This window comes from Callithrix jacchus, chromosome 19 (assembly GCF_049354715.1).
Source record: "Callithrix jacchus isolate 240 chromosome 19, calJac240_pri, whole genome shotgun sequence".
Classification (NCBI taxonomy): Eukaryota; Metazoa; Chordata; class Mammalia; order Primates; family Cebidae; genus Callithrix; species Callithrix jacchus.
Window position 1 is genome coordinate 39,396,204 of NC_133520.1, and position 24,920 is coordinate 39,421,123.

General features: G+C 39.0%; 1 protein-coding gene across 5 annotated transcripts in view; it reads left to right on the forward strand.

Moving 5' to 3' along the window:
- The window catches only part of AHCTF1 (AT-hook containing transcription factor 1), an 84,345-nt gene that overhangs the window by 55,340 nt on the left and 4,085 nt on the right, over positions 1-24,920 (forward strand). For 3 of the 5 annotated variants that reach the window (XM_008985681.5, XM_002760840.7, XM_008985682.5), the window contains exons 26-34: positions 25-132; positions 4,161-4,353; positions 5,817-6,002; positions 6,961-7,303; positions 10,774-10,879; positions 12,711-12,808; positions 15,054-15,229; positions 16,812-18,624; positions 24,619-24,752. In XM_008985681.5, coding sequence (XP_008983929.4) covers positions 25-132; positions 4,161-4,353; positions 5,817-6,002; positions 6,961-7,303; positions 10,774-10,879; positions 12,711-12,808; positions 15,054-15,229; positions 16,812-18,624; positions 24,619-24,752 — 3,157 coding nt within the window. Of the gene's footprint in view, positions 1-24; positions 133-4,160; positions 4,354-5,816; positions 6,003-6,960; positions 7,304-10,773; positions 10,880-12,710; positions 12,809-15,053; positions 15,230-16,211; positions 16,346-16,811; positions 18,625-24,618; positions 24,753-24,920 lie in introns of all 5 variants that reach the window. The other 2 variants (XM_078357165.1, XM_078357166.1) reach the window with 1 other exon arrangement.

Genomic DNA, 24,920 nt, shown 5'->3' on the forward strand with positions numbered 1-24,920 from the left:
GAAGTTAAACTTTTATTTTTGTAGTTCTAAAATAGAAGAACCATCTCCTATAGTGTATTCACTCCCAGCTCCAGGGCTGCCCGAGGCATTTTTTGGAACACCAATTTCAAAGGCGTCACAGAAAATTTCTAGGTAAGAATTTATTAAATCATTCTTAGAGACATAATGTTAGATTTAGATGATAATTACAATTGTAATTTTTAATTACATTTAACATTTTATAGACTATTTTAAATTAAATGAATATTTTAATGCTAGCTTTTTATTGTAATTTGGGCAGCTGTATAGTAATTTTAGGAAATTTAACATCAGGTAGGAGTATACTTGAAATTTTTGTTAAATAATTTCAGACTGCTTAGTGAACAGGAGTGAAGTTTGTCTCATGAGCAGACTATTAACTTATTTTCCTTGATATTATTTCCTTGTTAACAGACTTGTAAATGAAGGTTGTTTTTATACTTAATTACAAATTAATCTTGGGTGGCTGTTGGGGTCCGGCATGTTTGCCGGGGGGGGGGCTACCGACCTGCGGGAGTCCCCGAGACCGCCAACGTAGATGTCTCGTTCAACCTGAGAGAGAGTGCGCGGAAGTGAAAGAATATAGAAAAGTGGAGTCTGGAGGGCTGTGTGAAAATTATGGTCAAAACGCAGCAAATTTATTTTTGTGGGTTACAGCTTTTATACCTTTTTTCTTGTTACATTTACTTAATCTCAGTAGAAAGAAAGGGGTAAACAGAAAAGAAATAGAAACTCCATAAAAAATAGTTATCAGGGGCTTGTGATATCCGCTCAGAAAGCAGTTTAAGGGGGCTTGTAATAGTAGTTTACATTTCAAAGATTTTACATTTCAAAAATACAATGGCGCCCTTAAGGTGGCTGGTTAAACCTGTTTTTCACCAGGAGCTAAAACAAAGGCTTGGCTCCGGGGAAAATACGGGCAGGGGTCTCTGCTCCTCTCAGGCATCTCAGTTGCAGCAAGTTTATTGCTTACACAGAGACTGATGGGGACATGGAAGCAGACAGCACAATGTCCTCATAAACTGCAGACCTTTGCCTTGCATTCTGTTGTTGCCTCAGTGACTCAGCTTGCGGTCTCACTCGACAGCCCTCGAGGTGGGGAAATGCAGACAGGTCCAGCAGCCAAACTGGGGCGAGTCAACTAGCTGTCTCGAGCCCTTGGCGCGAACACTACAGGTGGCTCATTGAGGCTTTCTCCTGTTCAACAGTGCCTACTAAAATGTCTTGTGTTGCTTCAGGTGCAAGTACTTTTACATCTTACCTGTGGTGTTATAAAAATAGTTAAGTTGAAGTTTATCCAAGATGAAATTGTGATTACAAGTATTGGTTACGAATTGCTTATGAGCATTGGTTAGTTGAAAAGTTGACATAATTATCCATCACAGGGAACACAGGGTGTCTCCTGATATATTGATTCTTTGTCCTTAATATGCCCAGGATCATTGCAAATTTTTGATTGTTTTATCAAAGACAAAATTACATTGTTTATAGTATTTATGATGATTATAGATGTTCATTACAACATTATCTAAATTTTTAATACTAAACAGAAGATATTTGAGGTAAGGATGTACAAACCACTGAGGCCAGAGGTATTTATAGAGTGCAATAATGGACATATTTTAAAGCTTAGAAGGATTTTTCGCTTTTTTGGACTAAATTTAGTTAAGTTGTTTCCCTTTACTTCTCTCATAAGATGGAAAGACGGTATTTTAAATGGAAAGAAGATATTTTAAATGAAAGTCATTATTAACGACATTCTTTTTTCTACCAATTGTTCTGATTTTTTTTTTTTCTGCAAGTTCCCCTTTCTTGGTCTTTCTGTACGTTAACAGCTCTGAGGTTTAGCAGAGGGTCAATAATAGAAGTTAAAAGACCTTTGATTAATGGCCTCAGGTCCTTAAAGTATTGTGATAATTTTTTAAAGCCAGTATTAACTCAGATGTAAGAGAGCTGATTGAGTTATGAATATTTCCTTCTATAAAAAAAATTTTATTCCCCGATTCTGTGTTTTTCATAGAGTTTGCATTACTGGGTAGACATTATATCTTTCAATGAAATAGGGTAGAATAGATGACATCTGAGTGAAAATCATATAGCAAGCCTGAAGTACTAATATATGTAATTGATGTTTTATTTATTTATTTATTTTTAGACGGAGTTTCGCTCTTGTTACCCAGGCTGGAGTGCCATGGTGCGATCTCGGCTCACCGCAACCTCCACCTCCTGGGTTCAGGCAATTCTCCTGCCTCAGCCTCCCGAGTAGCTGGGATTACAGGCACGCACCACCGTGCCCAGCTAATTTTTTATATTTTTAGTAGAAACAGGGTTTCACCATGTTGACCAGGATGGTCTCGATCTCTTGACCTCGTGATCCACCCGCCTTGACCTCCCAAAGTGCTGGGATTACAGACATGAGCCACCGTTCCCGGCCTGATGTTTTATTTTTATGTGATGCAAGATGCATTCTTTATTTGGATAATGATAAAAAACATTTGTTGAAGTCCTGAGACCTAATGCAATATTTAACATTTCATTTAGAAAATATCCTAAAAATAGTTCTCTTAAAACCTTTTTTTGGCCGGGTCCAGTGGCTCATGTCTGTAATCCTAGCACTCTGGGAGGCTGAAGTGGATGGATCACCTGAGGTTGGGAGTTCGAGACCAGCCTGACCAACATGGAGAAACCCCGTCTCTACTAAAAATACAAAATTAGCCAGGCTTGGTGGTGCATGCCTGTAATCCCAACTACTCGAGAGGCTAAGGGAGGAGAATCACTCGAACCCGGGAGGCAGAGGTTGCAGTTAGCCGAGACCATGCCATTGCACTCCACCCTCGGCAATGAGGATAACTTTGTCTCAAAAAAAAACAAAATCTGTTTTGTTGATGAAGGAGTTTTGCTTTGACTCAGTAGGTTGCACAGGCCTTACTTTTGAGAAGCAGTCATTAATAAATAAGTCCCTTAAACATAAGTATTAACACATGCAAAACATTTAACAAAGTGTTCTTTGGGATAGCTCAGTATAAACGTGAGCAAATTGTTTTCCAAGTACAGAATTTAAATGCAAAAGAATAGAGAAGAGAATCAGAAAAAAAGAAATATTTAGCAGCCTGATTGGATAGTCTTGGTTTGGTAGAAATCTAAAAGCTGTGTTTGATGCAGAACAACAAGTGGGAAGACCTTTAAATATTTCCCCACCATCACCTGTGTTGGTCTGACCCCTAATAGCAAAATGCTCATTGATAGAATGATAAGGGGAAGGCACAGCAAGTAGCGGCTTTTATTTCTGGCCTCCAAAGCATCCTGTACTTTTCTGGTTATTCTCAGCTGAGCCACGTTGGCATTTGGGGGAAATAAAAAGAGATTATTTTTACCACTAGAATATCGAACCATAAAATAGACGGTTTATTAGGAAATTGAGAAAGGAGTGACCTGTGCAAATGGTCCACCAAAAATTATTACCTGAAAACTCTACTCTTGAGTTTAAATTATATATCTATAAATTAAGCTCTAAAACGTACTTGGATTATACATGTTCAGCACAAGTAATCAGTGGGATCAGTTTTATCACTGGGACTAGGACATAATGGAAAACCTTGTAGTAGAATCTGAAGATTGTACTTTGTCACCAAACTCATTAATTTGAAGACGTTAATTTTTGGAGGGGGTGGTCACTAGTCTTGATGGCAGTGAGAACCATAAAGGCAAAAGGAGCCAATATTCATTATGTATGTTACATGCAGGGGAATGGATGTTTTATATGTTAATGAATTTTAGTAGATGGATTGCCAGGGAAGCCTTGGCCTTAGTATTTTACATCATTGCCCAGTTCATTCTTATTTGAAAACAAATGCCTGGCACATAGTGAGAACTCAGAAAATATAGGGAAAGGTAAGGAGGACGACTTGAACTCTTTTGAAAAATCAGTTGCTACATGCAATTCTTAATTTTTTGTTTTGCTATAATAATTTTCTGGCTTTTTAAATGCATGGTAGCACTTTGGATTACATTAATACTCTTGACTGAATTTGTATTTGTATGCGGTTATCATAGTTACCAGTGAATGTGGAAGTCTGATTAAATGGGTACTAAATTCTTCTGGTTTTTCAGTATAACTCAATAAAGACGTATTCTCATTCCAGACTGCTGGATTTGGTTGTTCAGCCTGTCCCCCAGCCTCCTCAGTGTTCGGAGTTTATTCAGCAAAGCTCCATGAGATCCCCTTTGTACCTCGCATCCCATTCACTGCCTTCAGGCTCACAGTTAAAAGGATCACCTCAGACCATCTCCAGAGCTTCAGGGTTACACTTGCTTGAAACTCCTCTTGTTGTTAAGGTTAGTATTTACACATCTGGCATTCACAGTGAAACTAGGTGGTTCTTCCTTTTCAAGTAGCAAGGAGAAAAATAAGCAATTTATAACTGATAAGTTTGGGGAGTGCTGGGAAGTGCTTTAAGCATTCTTTTTATGTTTTTCACATCTTTTTAAACAGTGGATTAAATTTATCCTTTCCTGTTTAAAGTTAAAAATTACACGTTATTTTCTTAAATGTAATGCAAGATATGGTTATTACAATTTGCCTTTGTCCTTTGTAATACTTTCAGGTTCTTGAGTTTGTTTTTATTTTCTTTTTATATAAACTCTGTTGCTGATACCATTATGCTGTTATTTCTTCTATCAAATGGTATTTGGTTCTTAGGTTTATTTTTATATATTCAATTTTTTGACTCCTGATGAAGCTATAAACTGTCACTCCCTCCTGCTTTGGTTTTATTCCTCTTTAAATTGCCTTTTCTCATCCCTCAAAGATTATTAGCTCAGAAATCACAACACCGAACTTGTGTTATCTGCTAGTGGTGGTCTTTTATCTTTCCATTTTTAAAGTTCCTTTACATATTATCTCCCTAGCCCCTTGACCAGTGTTATGGATTGAAACCCAGAAGCTTTCTTTCTCCCTCATCCCTTCCCATTGTTCCTGAGTTCTCTGTTTGGATATCCAGCATTTATATTGAAGCTAGGGAATCCTTACTTTTCAAGTTGAATAAAAGATATCTCAGTAAATGCTATTCCTAAAGTAGTTATTAAAATAAGTTGAAAAGTAAGGTTTCTCTAATTTAATATTTAATATAGCTTTAATTTATTAAAAAATTACATTTTATATTCTCTACAGCTAAGTTCAAATGAAATAAAATTGGAATAATTTTATACTTGCTGCCAGAATAGCCTAGAAAAAAGAATTGTTACGGAGAACATGTCTAACGAACTCATTATAATCTAACAAGATTCAGTAACTTGTTTATTAGGCCTTTAGAGGCCAAGTGAAGTGAAGGAATTATCTGTACTAAATAACATACTTGGTAATTTCAGATTATTTGTATTCATTATACTAAATCTTCAGAGGATTCTAATATGTACTTTGGTTATTACTGGATTTGTGTGATGAACTTTTCTTCTATAATATACTACAGTCTTACTGTAGCTTTCTGTAATTATTAGATTTCTATAATTCTATAATGTTGAGTGATTTATCTTCCTAATTGGCACTTTTTTTTTTAGTTGAATTTAAGCTGGAAATAATGCTTTTAGAAAGATTGTGGATGCAGTTTTAGGTTTCATAGGCTTACATATAAAAAGCTCTGGAAGAATTTTGTATTTTCTTTGCAGAAATCTGGAATAAATAGTTCTATTTATATGCTTATTGGAGATTAGACTATAACCACTATGGTGACTCAGTTGACCCAGTCTGTTCTTATATAAGCACCTTTTAATGGTGTAATTCCATTTGTTTTTTATCCTAGAAAGCTAAAAGTTTGGCCATGTCAGTTACTTCTTCTGGATTTGCTGAGTTCACTCCTCAGTCCATCCTGAGATCTGCTCTTCGATCAACACCTTTGGTATCTCCCTCTCCATCACCTGGAAGGTCTCTTAAAGAAACTAGAATTTCATTTGTGGAGGAAGATGTAGACCCAAAATGGATTCCTGGAGTAAGTTTGATGATTGGGAGAAAAGATATTTAATAAGAACATATTCGCTCCTACAAGTAAAAAGTTACATAAATCAATTTTTAAAATACCACTCTAGATTTTTTTTTTTTTTTTTGAGACAGTCTCACTCGTTGCCAGGCTGGAGTGCAATGGTACGATCTTGGCTCACTTGCCTCTGCCTCCTGGGTTCAAGTGATTCTCCTGCCTCAGCCTCTTGAGTAGTTGGGACTACAGGTGCATGTCGCCACGCCCAGCTGATTTTTGTATTTTTGGTAGAGATGGGGTTTCACCATGTTGGCCAGCATGATCTTGATCTTTTGACCTTGTGATTTGCCCACCTTCGCCTCCCAGAGTGCTGGGATTACAGGTGTCAGCCACTGCACCCAGCTTAGATTTTTGTATATAAGCTTGCAGATAATAATGAAATCAGAAAATACTAGTTCTGAAAGAAACACTGGGGACATTGGCTCAGCCAAACCCATCATCTTACAGATAAAAGGGCTCGGAAGCACCAAGTAAGTTGGTTGTAGTCATCTAGATCTGTGGTGGCAGAACTGGGACTAGGATCCAGATTTCCTAATTCTTAGTCCTTCTTTTCTGTTTGCTTTGACGTTATATTTTGTTCCTTGTAGGTTTCTAACTGGCGGTGTAGTTAGGAGGGTGTGTCTCTAGATCCACTGCAGGTTACTAGGAACCTCTCAGTGATTAGTGGTCATCTAGCCTGTTCTGTGTTTTAGTCTTCAGAAAATACTGCTATATTACCAATTAGGGAAACAGTGGCAACGTTAACTTTTATGTACCAGAAGAGAATGGATTTAGAATAAGTGAATTTTTATTAAGGAGAGAGTTTGGGTAAAAACAGCATAGAAAGTGTGGGTGGGATTGGGATGGGGAGCTTAGGACCAGACTTAACTGTGATATTTACAATTCTTTTTCTTTTCAAACTCTTACTTAACAGGCTGCAGATGACAGCAAAGCAGAAACAGAATGGCTGAAGAGCAAAGATAGGATGACATCTTTTCTCCCGAACAGCCCTGAAAAGGACCATCAAGAAATGGATGTGGGGTCACAGAGTTCAGAGAAACGAAATGTGAGCAAAGAAGAGAGCAGCGTTGAGACTTCCTTAGAGTATCAGGATGCCCCATCACCAGAAGACCTTGAACATACTGTCTTCATGGGCTCTAAGCCAAAAAGCTCTTCCATCGAGCTAATTACTAAGGTAACTGAACACGTTGAAAAGGATGGAGATAAAGATGTACTTGGGTCAAAAGTAACTCCTTCAGACCTGGAGAAGCAAACGGGTAAGAACTCATTTCTGAATACTCAAAATTGTGATTCATGTTCCTCAATAAAGTTTGTCATAGAATTTTTCTCACCATAAGAAAAAAGCATCACAGCCAGGCACTGTGGCGTCAGCACTTTAGGAGGCTGAGGCTGGAGGATTGCTTGAGCCCAGGAGCTTAAGACAGCCTGGTCAACATCGGAAGGCTCTGTCTTTACAAAATAAAAATTAACAAATGAGCCAGGCATGGTGGTATGCGCCTGCAGTCCCAGCTGCCCTCGAGGCTGAAGTGGGAAAGTTGAGAGGTTTGAAGCCTCGGTGGGCCGTGATTGCACCTGTGTGCTTTAGCCTGTGCAACAGAGCAAGACTGTGTCTCAAAAAGAAAGCGTCAGGGTTAAATTATTTCATGCTCACAGTGTACTGGTTCCTAGACACAACACAGAGATCTTACTCTTTTGGCTTAGAAAGTATGGCTTACATTGTTTCATGAGTAGGTATGAGATTTCAGAGGAGGAGGACTTACGTCTGTACTTTTTTATTTGGCCGTGAGATTTAGAAAAGAACAGTCATATTTTAAGGAAGGAAATGTAAGTTGCCATAGTCTAACTTGAAAGTCCTTCCAGTAGCTACGAGAAGTAACTTTACAGAACAAACTATTGCAATTTTTAACTAATCCTTAAGCTTAAGCTTCTAGAATTCTCATAAATCAGGAATTTCATTCTAGTCTCCATCCTCACCTCCAGAATAATCACTGGACAATAAAATGTTCAGGCTGGGTGCAGTGGCTCACACCTATAATACCAGCACTTTGGGAGGCCAAGGTGAGAAGATTGCTTGAGCTCAGGAGTTCAAGACCAGTGTAGACAATATAGGGAGGCTCCATCTGTACAAAAAAAAAAAACTAGCTGAGTATGGTGGCAAGCACCTGTAGTCCTAGCTACTGAGGACACAGAGGGGAGGATCACTTGGGCCCAGGAGGTTGAGGTTGAGGATGCAGTGAGCCATGATTGCACCATTGCACTCCCGCGTGGGCAAGAGAATGAGACCCTGTCTCAAAGAAGAAAAAAAAAAAAACTAGTTCAGTGGCTAGTACATTCATATTCATTTTCAAAAAAATTTTTTGAGTCCCTAATGTATGCCAGTTAGCTCCTACTATGTTTATTCGGGGCATTGAAGATAATAAAGTAGAAACGGCACCTGCTCCCATGTCACGTAGAGCATGGTGGACTATATTGACAAACACTTACAGTCCAGTTTGGTTTGTGCTATGTTGGAGGGATGGGGGGCCAGGGGAACACTAGTGAAGGGAAGAGACTTGACCAAGAATTGGTGGATCAGAAAACTTAGCCTATTTGTATGTTTCTTACCCTACATACAGTTTTAACAAGGTTATTTAAAGGTAACTGGTACCTCTAAAGTTGTAAAAACACACACTATGTAAAAATCTGTGTCTTAGGTGGTTTAAGAGGTGAGCCCACTGAAGTTTGGACTATGATAGTTTTACTTAGTAAGCATGGGCACTGTTAATTGCTTGCTCTAAGAACTTCTAGGAGTACGCTCCTAAATGTCTAGAAATTTACACAACCTTTTTTTTAATATATATATATATATATATATATATATATATATGACAGAGTCTTGCTCTGTCACCCAGGCTGGAGTGCAGTGGGGCTATCTCATCTCACTGCAACCTCTGCCTCCTGGGTTCAAGTAGTTCTCTTGACTCAGCCTCCCAAGTAGCTGGAGCTGAGGCATGTGCCACCGCTCCTGGCCTTCACTGCTCTTTTGATGTGCCTTGTTCTACTAAAATATTTACATGGTAGCTATTAAAAGAACGTCCGTACCATTATCTTCACGGATTATTCCTAACAATGTTAGGCACTCTCAAATAGAAATCAGTATTTTTGGTAGGGAGGTTTCTGTAGCACTGACTAGAGTGACGCAGGCTAGATTCGAATCCTAGCTCAGCTACTTACTGATTACGCGTCATGAGCTGGGGTAGGCAGTATAACCCCAGGCTTCGGTTTTCTTCTCTGCTTGTTTGAATGTTGAGGATTAAGTGAGTTAATATATGTAAAACAGTTGCATTAGTGCCTGTTCAGCAAAAAGTGAAAAGCGAGAGGTTAAGGGAGGCTCTTGAGCTAGGCTCTGAGGATTAGAAGAAAGTGTTAGCAGTCTGATAACACAGCAGTCAGCCTAAAAGAACAAAGCAGCAGACCCAACACAATTTTAAAAAGTAATAATGCAAGATTGTAGGGTCAGGCCGTACAGGATCATGGGGTGTCCCTGTCGCTGTGCTGAGGCTCCGGATCCAAGAAATAAAGAGGAAGACATAGAAGGACAGAGAAAGCGCAGCTGGGCTCAGAGGGCCAGTGTCATTTGAGCAGAGACAGGCGGGGCCCCGAGTGTCCAGAAGCGTCTGTGTTTATTGGGTATAGGTCAGGTGGCAGGGTAGTGAGTGGGGTCATTTTAAGGAGAGTGATAGGGTCAAGATATTCACATGGCCTACCCCCATTAGGTCACCAAGGAGGTGGGCGGTGCTGGGCGGTGCGTAGCACGGAGGGTGCAGTGTATAACATCTCTTATCTAGAGGCAGGCAACTTCTAAGAATTTCTGTAGGAGGACGCTTTGAGTCAGTACAGCGGCAACACAGCTGACAGGGTCTGCCGTCACCTGCTGGCAGCTTCCAGTGATTTCTGTAGGAGCATGCTTTGAGTCCGCACAGTCGCTAGAGAGCTGACAGGTTATACAGCCACCAAGGCGCAATTATACAGGAGGGGTTTTAAGCCCTTGGATGCTCGCGGGATTGCCGGCCAGAGGCTAGCTTTCCATAAGAACTGGGCACAAGATACTGCAACTCCCTTACAGGAGGAGTGGCTCTTGTTCCAAGCCTGCCGTGCAGCGGGCATATTTATTATACTGAAAGCTGCCCTGGGCCAGCCTGCCATGTAGCACATGCCCTTTCAGGCAGGGGCACTACTGCCTGGGCCATAGATTCTTGTCCTGGTATAACTTTTTCCATTAATTCATGCTCTGTACCGTGTCTGCTGTAGACATTCCTCCGACTATAAACAAGGTATGATTATGTATGTAGAGCTGTTTTTCCCGTAATTCATGCTCTGTACCGTGTCTGCTCTAGACATTCCTCCAACTATGAACTAAGATATTATAGATAGATAGATAGATAGATAGATAGATAGATAGATAGATAGATAGATAGAAAAGGAAATAACTGAGTAGTAAGATATTCTTCAGGCACGAACTGTTCCAATTATAAACTAGTATGATTGTATATAAAGGATTATGTAAAAGGAAATAACTGAGTAGTAACATTAGAAACTAAGATATTCTTCAGGCACTAATTGTGCTGGGGGTCTGCTTAACTTTCCTTCCTTGGTGCCTGGGCAGGGGGTGGTGGTTATCCACACAAGATACCAGTAATCACTAAGCATTTAGCATAAATAATGTTCTTGTCTGTGTGACTTACAGGCAATTTAGAAGGTGTGGAAACAAAAGATCTAGTTGCAGAGGAGGCATTTTCAGAACTGAATCACTTAAGCCCCATTCAGGGTTGTGGACCGTCAGTCCATGAAGGGTAAGTTTACGGAGAAAAATTCAAAAATACTTTTTAAAAGAAGTTTAATGAAATTGTGAACCAGAAGTGAAATATTCTGTGCATGTTAGATTTTGTGTTAGATCTCCATTTTGATAATGTTGGCCGTTTTAAAAGAGGTTTAGTTGTATAGTTGTATATTATTTAGTGGTTACTATGACATTTTTGCAGTGCTACTAGACATTTCGGGAATATAGAGAGACATGATAAATTGAGGCAGAACTCTTAATATTCTTCGGTGATTCTGTTTTTGTTGAGACCAAAAGCTTCACTCCCGGCTGTGCATTCCTCCATGCCCTCTGCTTTCCAGTGGTTTCAGGATGATCAGGCACAGGACTCTTGCAGGTAGCCCAAAGTAGAGCACAGGGGAGATGACAGTTTTATTTCCTTTCATTTGTTCAATACATGACTCTTAAGTTTGTGTTTAACAACCGGTCGGCACATTATACTCCCAAATAATTAACACCTTACTAGACGATGTATTGAAAGCATGGTCAAGCAGATTGGTGAGAGTTTTAGTTCATGTTCTGCAACAAGATAAACAGCGTGCCTTGGAATATAAGTCGGTGCTCTGCTTCCTGTACCGAAAGTCAGCTGTACTAATCAGTATGGTTAGTGAAGTAACTGATTCGCCTTCTGGCAAGAGCGCCTTGTCTCGTTGTAAGACTGACACAGATTGCATATCAGCACTTTGAATAGCACCGTTGTAGAGGATACAAAACAGGGACAGCTTCAATTACCAAGTAGTAGTGAGGGTGATTCAGTGAAACTAACCCACATAAAACATAATTTACATTATAAATGGTTCATTAATTTATAAATAATGAAAGGGACTTTCCAGACCACCTATACAATTCAATATCATGATAGTCACCCCTTGTACATTGAACTAAATCACGTGCTTTACTCCTGAGGCATCTAGATTATTAGCTGGAATCTTTGCCAGGCCTGCCTGGAAAAAGTAAAAGAAGCCAATATAAAAGGATTATCCAAATTATTTTATCATTCTAATGTTTTTTGAATTTTAATGAAAACATGTTATTTATTACAATGGCTTTGATGGAAATTGCAAAGCAAAGAACAATCACATGAAAAGGAATCTCGTGAGAATTACCAGTGAGAATCTAGGTGCATATTCACTATCTTAGCTAATTAGTTCCTTTTAAAATAGAAACTAACTTGATATTTTGTGGGGATGTGTCACTGTTAGTTATTCTTATTGTAAAATCTATACATTTTAAACACCTGCTTTTTCTTGAATTTACCTTAAAATACTATTTGTCCTGATTTTTAAAACTAGCATCCTTTAATTGGGTTTTGAGAAAGGTCAAGGAGCACTGTCATCATATTCCAGGATTTATTTTCATCATATGGATTAATACAGGTTTTATTGGTCTCTTATTCTGAGTCGTTTATCATACTATTTCCAGGTCGCATTAAACTATTGAACCTTTCTTCTACTGAGTTCATAGGAAATATTCCATAATACTTGACAGACTTACTTGAAAACTGCGGCCACAGACGATTAAAACTTGGCTTAAATATAATGTATCCTGACAGGCATTTTAAAGTAATGTCATTTCGACTTTTGTTGACAAACGAGTTAAAATATTAGAAGATAGGAAAAACAAGTACAGCATTGTTTCTAAATTCACTTGTCAATTTTATATTGTTGTTCAGAATTAATTTGAATCGTATTCTCTGAACCTCAGTTGTACATCACTAAAATGGCAGGTTAGGGGGTAGGACTATAAAGCAGGATGAAGCAGATGGGATCTTCTTAGACACTAAGTGTGTATTTCTTTTTCTAAAGGAAAATCTTTACCCAGAAGTCCAAGGCACCAGTGCTGGACAAAGGATTAACATCTGCTGAAACCTGTATCTCTGCGGTTGGAGCAACTGACGATAAATGTAGGTATTATTTTGACTTTAGGATTATTCCATTTTTGTGTTTTGAGTAAAGAGCTTTCTATTCTTAGAACAAAAGAATCTATTCTGTTATTCATATTTTTCCCCCTCAATTATTCCTCCCTCTCTGGTCAGCTTTCCTGGCATAAAAGTAAAGTATTCTGAGGAGATGTGTCAACTCTCAGTGGGTTGCTTGTAAGGCATTCTGTGGCTCTAATGTTGAAAGTCTTAGAATGGTTTTTGTGGACATATTTTCCACAAGAAATATGAAAAAAGAACAAGTAAATTACTAGTCCACAGCCAGCTGCATCCCTGAGATTTGATCTTCTTGGACTCCAAAGAGTTTTTATTTTGTGTTTGTGATAACTTAAGGCCAAAGTTGACTTTTCATTACTAGAAAATCACAAATGACTCTATATGCTCCAGGGAAATTAAATATATGGAATTTACTTTTTTTAATTCAATGAGCATTTTTGTGAGGGCCTATTCTGGCTATACAGAGATGAGGAAGATACGTTTTTCTCAAGGAGCTTAGGTTGGATTTAGGGGAAGCAGACACCTTGAATGTATGCCCGGAATTTGTCTAATCATGTGCATGTGAACCCATTGACTCCTCACAGCACTAACTGTGACATGGTTGTCCTGTGACTCAAGAGCACATGCTGTTAACTGTTGCGTCTTCGTCCCTCATGCATTATGAGTGGGGCTTGGGACAGGCTTCCGCAGACTTGCTTTTGTCACCTGACTGAGGTCATACATGATGATAGAGTGATACAGAGGGAATTGTCTAACATGTAAAATAACAAGCTGGTCACCCGTTTTAAGGGTCCGTAATTAATTTAAAGGGTCTTTCCCAAACTTTGGTTTTCTGTGCATATTTCCCCCCAGGTGTTGCAAGAGGAGATACTATGGCGGCTAAAGCGTGCGGGGGCCTGAGCCAGCATGTTTGGGTTCATAACCCAGTTCTGCACTTAGGGGCTATACTTCTGTTTTTTTGTTGGCAAAATATTAATAGTTCTAAATGGAAATATTAATAACACCTATTTCATAGAGTGGTCAGGATTAAGTCATTTGCATATAAAGTGTTTCGTGTAGTGCTTGGTACCTGAAGTTTAATAAATGTTAGCTGTTATAAATAATCATTATTAATACATTTATTATCAAAAAAGCAATGTTCTTTTCTCAATATATTTAAGACATTTTTCTGTCAGTAAAATAGATTAATTCTGTTCTTTGTAACAGCTCTAACAGTGTTCCACAGTATAGATGTTCTGTGCTTAACTCATTGCTTATTGCTGAACATGTGGGCCGATCACCATTCCGGGGTTTTGCTGTTTCTGCAGTGAATATGCCTGTGTCTTTGCACATTACATTCTGTGTCAGTTTTTTAACCATGGACTTGTTGGGTCACGGAGTATATACAGATTTTTAATACTTTATTGTTGTATCCAATAAAGTTTGTATACTTCATGTATTTGATGAGAAGGTAACAAGCTTGCTTTCCTTTCAATTTGATTAGTATTCACGTTAGGGATAACAGCTCCATTATCCATTAAAATGTAGTTTTTCCTAGTTCATCTTTTATTTTTGTGCTTTTTTATTGATTTGTTGTTGTTGTTAAACACTAAAGGATGTTTAGTTATCATCTTCCCCCTCGTGGTATTTTGTGTCGTTTGCAAACTCTACACCCAAATATTTATATCACCTATGTTTGCTAACGACATACTAAGCTTTGGCAAAGGGGAAGATGAAAGAAGGAATTTCTTTTTAAGTGAGCCGAAAAATTATTTTTTTTAAAGTGGTAGAGTACATTTATACTCAAAATTTTAAGTGTTTTCTGCTAACAGAAAGTGATTCATTCTTCTTTCTGGTCATATCAAAGCCCAGATTGCTTGTTCCTCATGTAATTCTGTAATTACTCTACGAGGATAGCTGGTAGTCACCTGGTGAATACGGAACAAGTGCCTGAACTTCCTCGAAGCAGTTCATGTTAAAAGTTTCCTGATAAGGGCAGGAATTCTCTTCCCGTTGAGAAAAACCAATGTTATCATTTTAAAATGTGAAATGTATCTTTTATCTCTGTGGAAAGGTATGTATTAAGAATTTGCAGACTTCCTGGCAGTGTGAGAGTTTATTAATATAATATTCAAGTTCATTGTCACTTTTTCCTTTCTGGTGGTTCCCTTAATTGTGTGTAGATTTATTTTTCAGTTTAAATGTAAAAGATTCATTCTCACTTTTCTTTCAGCTATGGCTGATGTCCTTGGTGATAGTGGCAACTCTGAAGGTCCTGTTATCTCTGAGCCTAGGCTTAACTTAAAAGCAGATCATGAAATAGAAGTTGATGGACTAGAAGAAAGTGTTGACTTCCCAGAAGAAAAGCGTCCAATTTCTGACAGCCCTCCTGATACTCAAGAAATTCATGTAAAAAAATTAATTTTTTACTTCTTTGTCAGTCTTTCAGTTTTGCGTTAGTTGCTTGAAGACACAGAGGTTCAAACCTAGCATGTTCACTCGTTTGCCTGCTACATAAAAACTTCGTCATAAAAATCTGGGTTCAAAAAATAAGTGTATAAATATTTTGTGGAATATAAAAACACATCCTTTAAGAAATTGGCCTTCAAGGTGGGTGTTGTGGCAGTTGCCTGTAGTCCCAACTACTCAGGAGTTTGAGAAGGGAGGACTTTGAGCCCAGGAGTTCAAGACCAGCCTGGGCAACAGCAAAATCCTGTCTCCAAAAAAAAAAAAAAAATTGGTTTTTATGAAAACCAAAAGGATGTGTTAAAGAAGCCATACTTTCACCAACTTAATTTTTGCTAATCTGGTTCAAATGAAAGGATTTTTTAGTCATAAGCCCATGTAAATACATGGATACAGATGATTCCCCCCCCATGCATCCTTAGCGGGAGAATGATAGTCAGCTGGCTGCTGTTGAACATCTGTACACTCCGGAAAGGATTTTTTGCTCCTTAATGTGACTTAAGAGTTTTTAAAAAATTCTGTTATACCAAATCTTTTATTATCAGCAGGCAACTTATAAGTAATAAATTTTAAGATTTAAAAAAAACCTCTTCTGATCATTTATAGAAATTTTACGGTGTAGAATTTGGGAAGTTTCTTAACTCATAAAAATATCAGTTATCCATAGTCATCCTAATGAGTATTCCGACTGCCAAGTAGATGAGTGAAGTTCCAATACCTTTAGTTGGGAGGCTAATAAAAATTGTGGGTATGGTGTAAGTGGGAATTTGATTTCTAGGTTATTTCCAGTCTGTCATCTCACTGATTGTTTGGGGAGTGGGAAAATGTCATTGTCTAGGTGGGTGGTAATGTTCTACCTTCTTGGTCAGGAGATCTCTCTGTTACTTTCTACCTCCTCCTTTTTCTCCCCTTCCCTTACCAAAAGGTAAATGCAAGGACCATTCCTTCTTCCACCAAACCCTTGCAGGAGAGGTACTGAACTTGAAAGCCTTAGGAATTTCATGGTTTATGCAGCCCCAGCAAAGGGAAGAGGATTGAGTCTAGCCCAAGGGAGCTTATGTATGTGAACTGTTCTTCAACCTTCTGGGGATCGTGCTGTTTAGAAAAGTGTGGATAGTTAGGGAATTTGGGGAATATCATTAAAACACAGTTTGGGGGTTATTGCTTTTTCTCTGGGTAATTTTTTTTCTTGGGTGAGAGTAGAATAAGTCCTTAAATGTTCTCAGAACTGTTAGCGTCATAATTTTCAAGGTTTTGTTGACTGTCTTTTTAGCCAGGGAAATGTGGAATTTCTAGTTAAATTTCAGTCATAATTTCAAAGTCTTTCTATCTAGTTATTTTGACTAAATGAGAAACTGATTGCTTAAAGGGATGTTTTCTAAAGTAAACCCATAAGCATATGCCATATTAAATATAATTTATGTTTTAAAAGGCACACAGCCAAGGGTCATCAAAAACCTGTGTGCTTCAAGTTAAAATATATATTAAAATTATTTAACCAGTCTCTTATCTTTAATTCATTTAGGTGATTGAACAAGAAAAGCTTGAAGCTCAAGATTCAGAGGCAGCTAGGAATCTTGCATTTAATGAGTTATATCCCTCTGGAACACTTAAGCTTCAGTATAATTTTGATACTATTGACCAACAGTTTTGTGACTTAGCTGACAATAAAGACACTGCTGAGTGTGACATTGCCGAAGTAGACGGGGAACTTTTTGTGGCTCAGAGCAACTTTACCTTGATACTGGAAGGTGAAGAAGGAGAAGTTGAGCCAGGTGATTTTGCATCATCTGATGTGTTACCTAAAGCAGCTGACACCGCAGCTGAGGAAAAACCTGTATACAGTGGGGAAAATGATAATCATGGACAAGTTGCAGATTTGCCGTCTATCATGACTAGTGACCAAAACACCCAAAAAGTAGAGACTTTACCATATGTGCCTGAACCAATTAAAGTAGCAATTGCAGAAAATTTACTAGATGTAATTAAAGACACAAGAAGTAAAGAAATTACTGCAGATACAGCGGAACAGTCCATTCATGAAACGATACCTTTAGTAAGCCAGAAGGTAATGTGTCCCACTAAGGTGGTCAGATCTGCATTTAAGACTGCTCAGGAAACAAGCACAGTGACTATAAACGTCAGCCAGGTCGATGACATGGTTTCCTCCAAAACTCGGACGAGAGGACAGCGGATCCGAAACACAAGTATCCAGTCAGCACAACAGGAAGCATCAGCAGGCGCTGCTACTCCTAAGAGGCCAGGGCAATCAGTTAAGAAGAAAACTAGGAAGGCAGAAGGAATTTCTGAAGCTTCTGAAAACACCTATTCTGATGTTAAAGACATACCTCAGAACCAGCAAATACCTCAACAGTCTGTTACTCCCAGGAGAGGAAGGAGAAAGAAAGTTAGTCAAGACATACTAGAAAATACCAGTTCTGTGGAACAAGAATTACAGATTGCTACAGGTAGGGAATCAAAAAGATTCAAATCATCTCAGCTCTTGGAACCAGCAGTTGAAGAAACGTCTAAAAAAGAAGTTAAGCTTTCATTGATTACAAAAAGGACTCCTAGAAGAATTAAAAGACCTTTAGAAAATCAGGAAAGTGTTGAAATTATAAATGATCTAAAAGTTAGTAAAGTAGCAACTCCTCGCAGAACTGTCAGAAAATTGAGAAGTGCTAATTTAGATGCTTCTGAAAGTACAGGAAATAAGCAAGATGAGAAACGCAGTGATGAGCGGCTGCCTGTTCACTGTATTAGACGTGTCAGAGGGAGGGGGGCCAAACCATCAGATGTGGGAGAAGGCTCCAGCCTCGACTCATCTCAGTTGACTCTGCAAGCAGCATTTGATATGTCTGCCATGCCTAGGAAACGTGGTAGACAAAGAAAAATAAATCCACCTGAAGATGCAGGAGCTAAGACTGTAAAGGAACAGAGAAGTCCCAAGAAGAGAGAAGCTCCCGGCATTAAAAGGCGGTCTACAAGAAGTACCCCAGCTAAAAATGAAAATACTGATGTTGGAAAACCAGCTTTAGGAAAATCCATTTTAGTGCCAAATGAGGAACTTTCACTGGTGATAAGTTCTAAGAAGAAGGTCACAAAAAGGACTGAAAATCAAAGCCAAAAGCGTTCATTACACTCAGTATCAGAAGAGCGCATCGACGAAATGACACACACAGAAACGAAGGACCGAGAAGAAAGGTTGCTTGCCACAGCTTCCTCTACCAAATCCTCCCGTAGCACAAGGACTAGAGCCAGCAAGGCCCTCTTGCTGCCTGAACCAAAAAGTGAGCCTTTATTTTCTCCAGTGTCAGAAGTTCCAAGGAAAGCAAAAGGTACTTTTCTTTCTCTGCAAAACAGAGTTTTTCTCTCATTCAGTCTTCAGCTTGAAACTTGGTTAATTATCTGTCCTAAAAATGATTTGTAGCTATAGAGGATTTTCTCCTCCTCCCCTCAAACCAAAATTGATCTTTTTTAGTAGTAAAGTTTAAAGTTTTCATGTTTCAGAGTTTATTTTGAGATTCAGTTCTTCAGTATGGTTAACATAACTTTTTAAATTCTGTAACTCACTTAACATAGATTTATTTTTTAAAATAGTGTAATTTCTCTTCTTTGACTTTTATAAATAATGTGACTTTTAAGTTTTTCCCAAAATAGAGTGAGCATTTTTAATCTCCTAAGTACCGCTGCATTTGACTCATGCCCCAGTGATACCCACAAGCCCAAATTGTTGTGAAGGGAAACACCAGTAACATTTTGTTAAGATACAGAAATAATTTCAATCCATATTCACCATTGTCCATAAACTGGCACATCTACATGCCTTCATTTTCAATGAGGCCTTCCTTTGTTGTCACTGGTGAGCTAAGGCTGTATTTGGTTGGTGGTGTAGATCAGACCTTCTCTGCAGGGGTGACCTCTCACAAACAGATACACAATATGTCTGCAGTAATAAAATTTCACTAGGAGGTGCCTTAGAGATGCCTAAAAAGATACTGGTGTGGCTGAATAGACCCCATTAGAGTAACTCTCTGTAAAAGTGTTTATGATTAGGTAAACAAAATGTAGGGTTTTTTTGTTTTGTTTTGTTTTTTTGAGGTGGAGTCTTGCTCTGTCGCCCAGGCTGGAGTACAGTGGCACGATCTCAGCTCACTGCAACCTCTGCTTCCCAGGTTCAAGCAATTCTCCTACCTCAGCCTCCATAGTAGCTGGGATTACAGCTGATTTTTTTAATTTGTAGAGATGGCTTTTCACTATGCTGGCTAGGCTTATCTGGAACTCCAGACCTCAAGTGATCTGCCAGCCCTGGCCTCCCAAAGTGCTGGGATTACAGGCATGAGCCATGGCACCCGCGCCATGTAGTTGATTGTTTAAGTTACAGTTTAATATTTGAATTTCAGCAAAGCAGTCCAGGGCCTTGTAAATAAAGTAGATGACTTAGTTGTTAATGTTGTTACAGCTTGAGCCCAGGAAAATGACCCTCCGCATAATAATTGATAATTTGTCCTAAAAATGATTTGTAGCTATAGGGGATCCTCCTCTCCCCTCCCGACTCAAAGAATTTTTGATTATATCTTCGATTTTGGTAGTATAGCTTAATTTCTTCATAGTGTGAGAAAAGTGTGGTTATACCTCTGCTTTGCATGGAGGAGAATGAAATGACAGAATATTTGAAAGTTGATTTTATTAAGGTGATACTCAAAAGTTAAAATGAGAAACATTGGCAGGGAGGGGCAGGAATTTACTAAGATAACTTATACGCTCATCAGGACTGGAGAAGTATAGTCAGCATCGAAAGTAAGGGTTATTTTGTTAGAGCATAGCAAACATCTCAGTAACTGATTTTTGTCATCTTTACATATTTTTTATTTCTATACCTACTAATTTTAACTTTTTTTTTTTTTGTTAACTAAAAATACATGCAGCAGTAGGGCAAAAAAAAAAAAACTATAAAAATTAGTCAGTGGTCCCACATACTTGGGAGGCTGAGGCAGGAGGATCACTTGAGCCTGAGAGTTTGGGGCTGCAGTGAGCCATGATTGTGTGCCACTGCAGTCTAGCCTGGGCAACAGAACAAGACCCTGTTTCAAAATAAAGACAAAAACAATACATGCCTACTTACTGAAACCTAGAAACTAGAAGTATGTCATCCAGCTATCAAAAGAATCACTCTTCACATTTTCCTTGCAGGCACGTATGTATGGTTGGTTTTAAACGCCTACAGTTTATGTATATGCATATATTCTGCTTTTTCCCCCATTTGAGCATGAGCATTTTCAGTTACTCTTACTTATTTATTTATTTTGGGACAGAGTTTTGCTCTTGTCACCCAGGCTGGAGTGCAATGGTGCAGTCTTGGATCACTGCAGTCCCCATCTCCTGGGTTCAAGCGATTCTCCTGCCTCAGCCTCACTAGTAGCTGAGATTACCACCAGGCCCAGCTAATTTTTTTTTTTTTTTTTTTTTTTTTTTTAGTAGAGATGTGGTTCCACCATGTTGGCCAGCTGGTCTCAAACTCGTAACCTCAGATGATCCGCCCTCCTTGGCCTCCCAAGTGCCGGGATTATAGGCATGAGCCACTGCACCCGGCCTCAGTTACTCTTAAATGTTCTTCAGAATCCATCCAGATTGGGCAACTTAGTGGGACCCCCATCTCTACAAAAAAATTTTTTTTCAATGATTTGAGTATGGTGGCTGGCACCTAGAGTCCTAGCTACTTGGGAGGCTGAGGTGTGAGGATGGCTTGAGCCCGGGAGATTGAGGCTGCAGTGAGCCATCACGCCACTGCCCTCTAGCCTGTGTGATGCAATGAGACCCTGTCACCAAAAAAAGAATTCAAAATCTTAAACGTAATATATATATTTTATATTGGCATTTCATCTCACAAATGTGCCACAGATAAAGTCTCTTTTGTTGGGTGTTTGAATTGCTTTCAGATATTTTAATATTAAAAAGAGGCAGATTTTAGAATGTGATGATGGGATTGGAGGGGATAAGATTGGGATCTCTCATTTCTGCCACTTATTTGCTGGGCAGAAAATCATTTAACCTTCCTGAGCCTTGTTTCCTCTTCTTAGAATGAAGGTGGTAGGTAACGTATACCTTTACAGGGGTCCTCATCTTAGAATGAAGGTGGTAGGTAACACATACCTTTACAGGGGTCCTCATCTTAGAATGAAGGTGGTAGGTAACGCATACCTTTACAGGGGTCCTCATCTTAGAATGAAGGTGGTAGGTAACATATACCTTACAGGGGGTTCTTGTTAGTATTTACTACTTTAACAAGCAGTTGCCACTCTAGGATGTAGCTTCCTATCTTCCTTTTCCCTTTATACTGTTAACCATACTTTCTGTCCCTTATGCCTGTTTATACTTTATTTTATTATTTATATTTTGCCCTCTCAACCAGCTTTTCCCAACTCTGGGAAGAATTGGGAAGAGAAGTCGTCCTATATTTCAAACTTTGTTTTTACATAGGGGTGGAGGTGCAGAGAAGGCTGGGTACAGAAGGACTGTGTGATTGAAAGGCTAGAGGTGGTCCTTTATTTTATTGAAACATAGCAAAGAAATTATCTTGGAGTTTTGTGTTTTACTAGCTGAATGTATATGAAGCTTCACATTTCATACAGCACATACTTCTTAAGAAGGGCCTGCTGTATGCCTGAGGCCACACTAGACACATGACATTCATGTATCATTTGATTCCACTGCAACACAGTAAAGTAGAGGCACTTTGACTTCCTTCTGTCCACACTGAGGAAATCGAAGTTCAGTGAGATGGAGCACTCACATCACCCAGGTAATAAGTGTTGTCCTGGAGCTGCTACTGCTGGCTGGTCAGAGGCACTTGTTAAACATCCAAGAACTTGGAACCCAACCATGGTTTGCATCGGCCACAGTAGGCACATTTATACCTTAGAAATCAGCAAATGCTGTAAATCAGAGCTCTCTCTGAATTTTCAGAATCATTTACTAGCACACAATTGGGTTTGAACCTAGGTCTTCTGAACTCCCGAGTCCTTAAGTAGCACTCAAAACAGAGGTGGGCAGGGAATTTACATGCACACAAGAAAGTCTCATCTGTGCTGTAATAGAAGCATATGGGGAAAATGGTGGAGGCTAAACATTTTCACAAGTGATAGTATATTTGTGTATTTCCTTATTTATTCCTTTGAAATGGAGTAGGAAAGCTTAGGTGATGCTTATGAAAAGCAAAAGTAGTTGTTTTTCCAAATAGCCTAGAAGAGAGTTAGTTATAGAATATATAATTTTTGTAGGAATATTTTTGTTCATCTGTATTTTGAAGCCAAAAGCGGGACCACCAGTAGACCTAGCCATTGCCATTTCCGCCATTTACAAGCTGGGAGCAGAGATAGATGACTTATTTCTGATATCACTTACAATTTTTTTCTTTTTTGAATAATCATATGCTTGGCTGGACACGATGGCTCACACCTGTAATCTTAACACTTTGGGAGGTTGAGGCAGGTGGATCGTGAGGTCAGGAGATCGAGACCATCCTGGCCAACATGGTGAAACCCCATCTCTACTAAAATACAAAAATTAGCTGGGCGTGGTGGCACGCGCCATTGTCCCAGTTACTTGGGAGGCTCAGGCAGGAGAATTGGGTGAATCTGGGAGATGGAGGTTGCAGTGAGCCCAGATCACACTATTATACCCCAGTCTGGGCAACAAGAGCAAAACTGTCTCAAAAAAAAAAAAATCATATGCTTATAAATATATATACCTACTGTGTACCCACAAAAAAATTGTTTTGAAGAATCCTATGCTTTAAAAGCAGAATTTGATACCTGATAGAACTCTTGACTGCCCCAGTAGCTGAATAACATTGAACTATAATTTGATTTCAAGGGTTTGTAAATTACATTCTTGAAAGAACAAATGCAAACGTCTGTAAAGCACTTACCACCTGCCATGCCGCACTGTTGTGGTTCTTCAGTCGGAACAGCCCTGAGATAGATGCTGTTACTAACCCTACTGTATAGAAACTGATGCACAGAGAGCTTTACTTGATTCTGGTCTCACAGAAAGCCCAGAAGCTGGGATTTACTCCGGCATACTGGTTAAACTGCCCTGTGCTCCTCTGTAATTATATTGATAATTATTTTTAAAATGGGGCCTCTATAGTTTAATGTTTTTAATTCCGTATTTTAACCCAATTGTTGTTTGTGGAATATCTTCCCATTGGCCTTTTACGCTCTTACCCAGGTTGCAGTGCAGTGGCACGACCGTGGCTAACTGCGGCCTCAACTTCCCAGGCTCAGGCAATCCTCCTGCCTCACCCACCCAAGTAGCTGGGGCCACAGGCGTGTACTACCACATCGACTAATTGTTTTTTAAACTTTTGTTGAGACAGGGGTCTCACTTTATCGATCAGACTAGTCTTGAACTTCTGGCCTCAAGCCATCCTCCTGCCTCAACTTCCCAAAGTGCCGGGATTACAGTTGTGAACCACTGCACCTGGCACTTTCTCCTGTGTACATAAACTTTTCTGTTCCCTTTGACTGGAACAAGTAGTTCAGAATGAGCTGGCTAGAAAGTGTTTCACTTTGAAAATAAAAAATCTGGGCCGGGCGCGGTGGCTCACGCCTGTAATCCCAGCACTTTGGGAGGCCGAGGCGGGTGGATCACGAGGTCAAGAGATCGAGACCATCCTGGTCAACATGGTGAAACCCCGTCTCTACTAAAAATACAAAAAATTAGCTGGGCATGGTGGCGCGTGCTTGTAGTCCCAGCTACTCAGGAGGCTGAAGCAGGAGAATTGCCTGAACCCAGGGGGCGGAGGTTGTGGTGAGCCAAGATTGCGCCATTGCACTCCAGCCTGGGTAACAAGAGCGAAACTCAGTCTCAAAAAAAAAAAAAAAAATGCAAATAAAAAATCTGCTTTGTAACTAACATTGTCTCTGGAAAAGCAGTAGTTCTGGCACAGACAAGCTCAAGTTATGTTTAGGATTAATGCTTTCCCTGCCTAGAAAGCTTGAGGAGTAGGAGGGATTAAAAGGAAAAGACTAAAGCAGTTGAGGACCTGCCTTTGTGGCCTGTCTTTATACTGTAGCACTTTGTAGTTAGAAGCATTAGATAGTCCAAACACAGGGCTCACCCAGATAATGGTGCAGTTTTTCCTGTCATTTCTCTCCTAACATGGAAAGTTAGGTCACAGTACTAATGGTCTTTGGGGGTGTTTGTATCTTTCTAAAGTACATCATTTGTTCCAGTTCTTACTGTTTTTTATATGTGTAATATGCACACACACATATATAGATACAGATATAAAGATACAAATCACTGTTTTTTCAACTTTTTTTTAGCTAAAAAAATAGAGGTTCCTGCACAGCTGAAAGAATTAGTTTCGGATTTATCTTCTCCTTTTGTCATGTCACCTCCTGCTTTAAGGAGCAGACAGAAAAACACGTCCAGTAAGAAAAAGCTTGAAGATGAACTGGTAAGAAAAAACAATTTTCATTTGTATGTTTGTTAAAACATACTTTCTAAAAAAAATAAATGTTTCAATAAGAATTTATTTTAAATTTTAATGATTTTAAATTTTGTTAACTAAATGTCTTAAACAGTCATGTATACTGAAAGCCCAAAATGGTGTTTTCTACGCCTT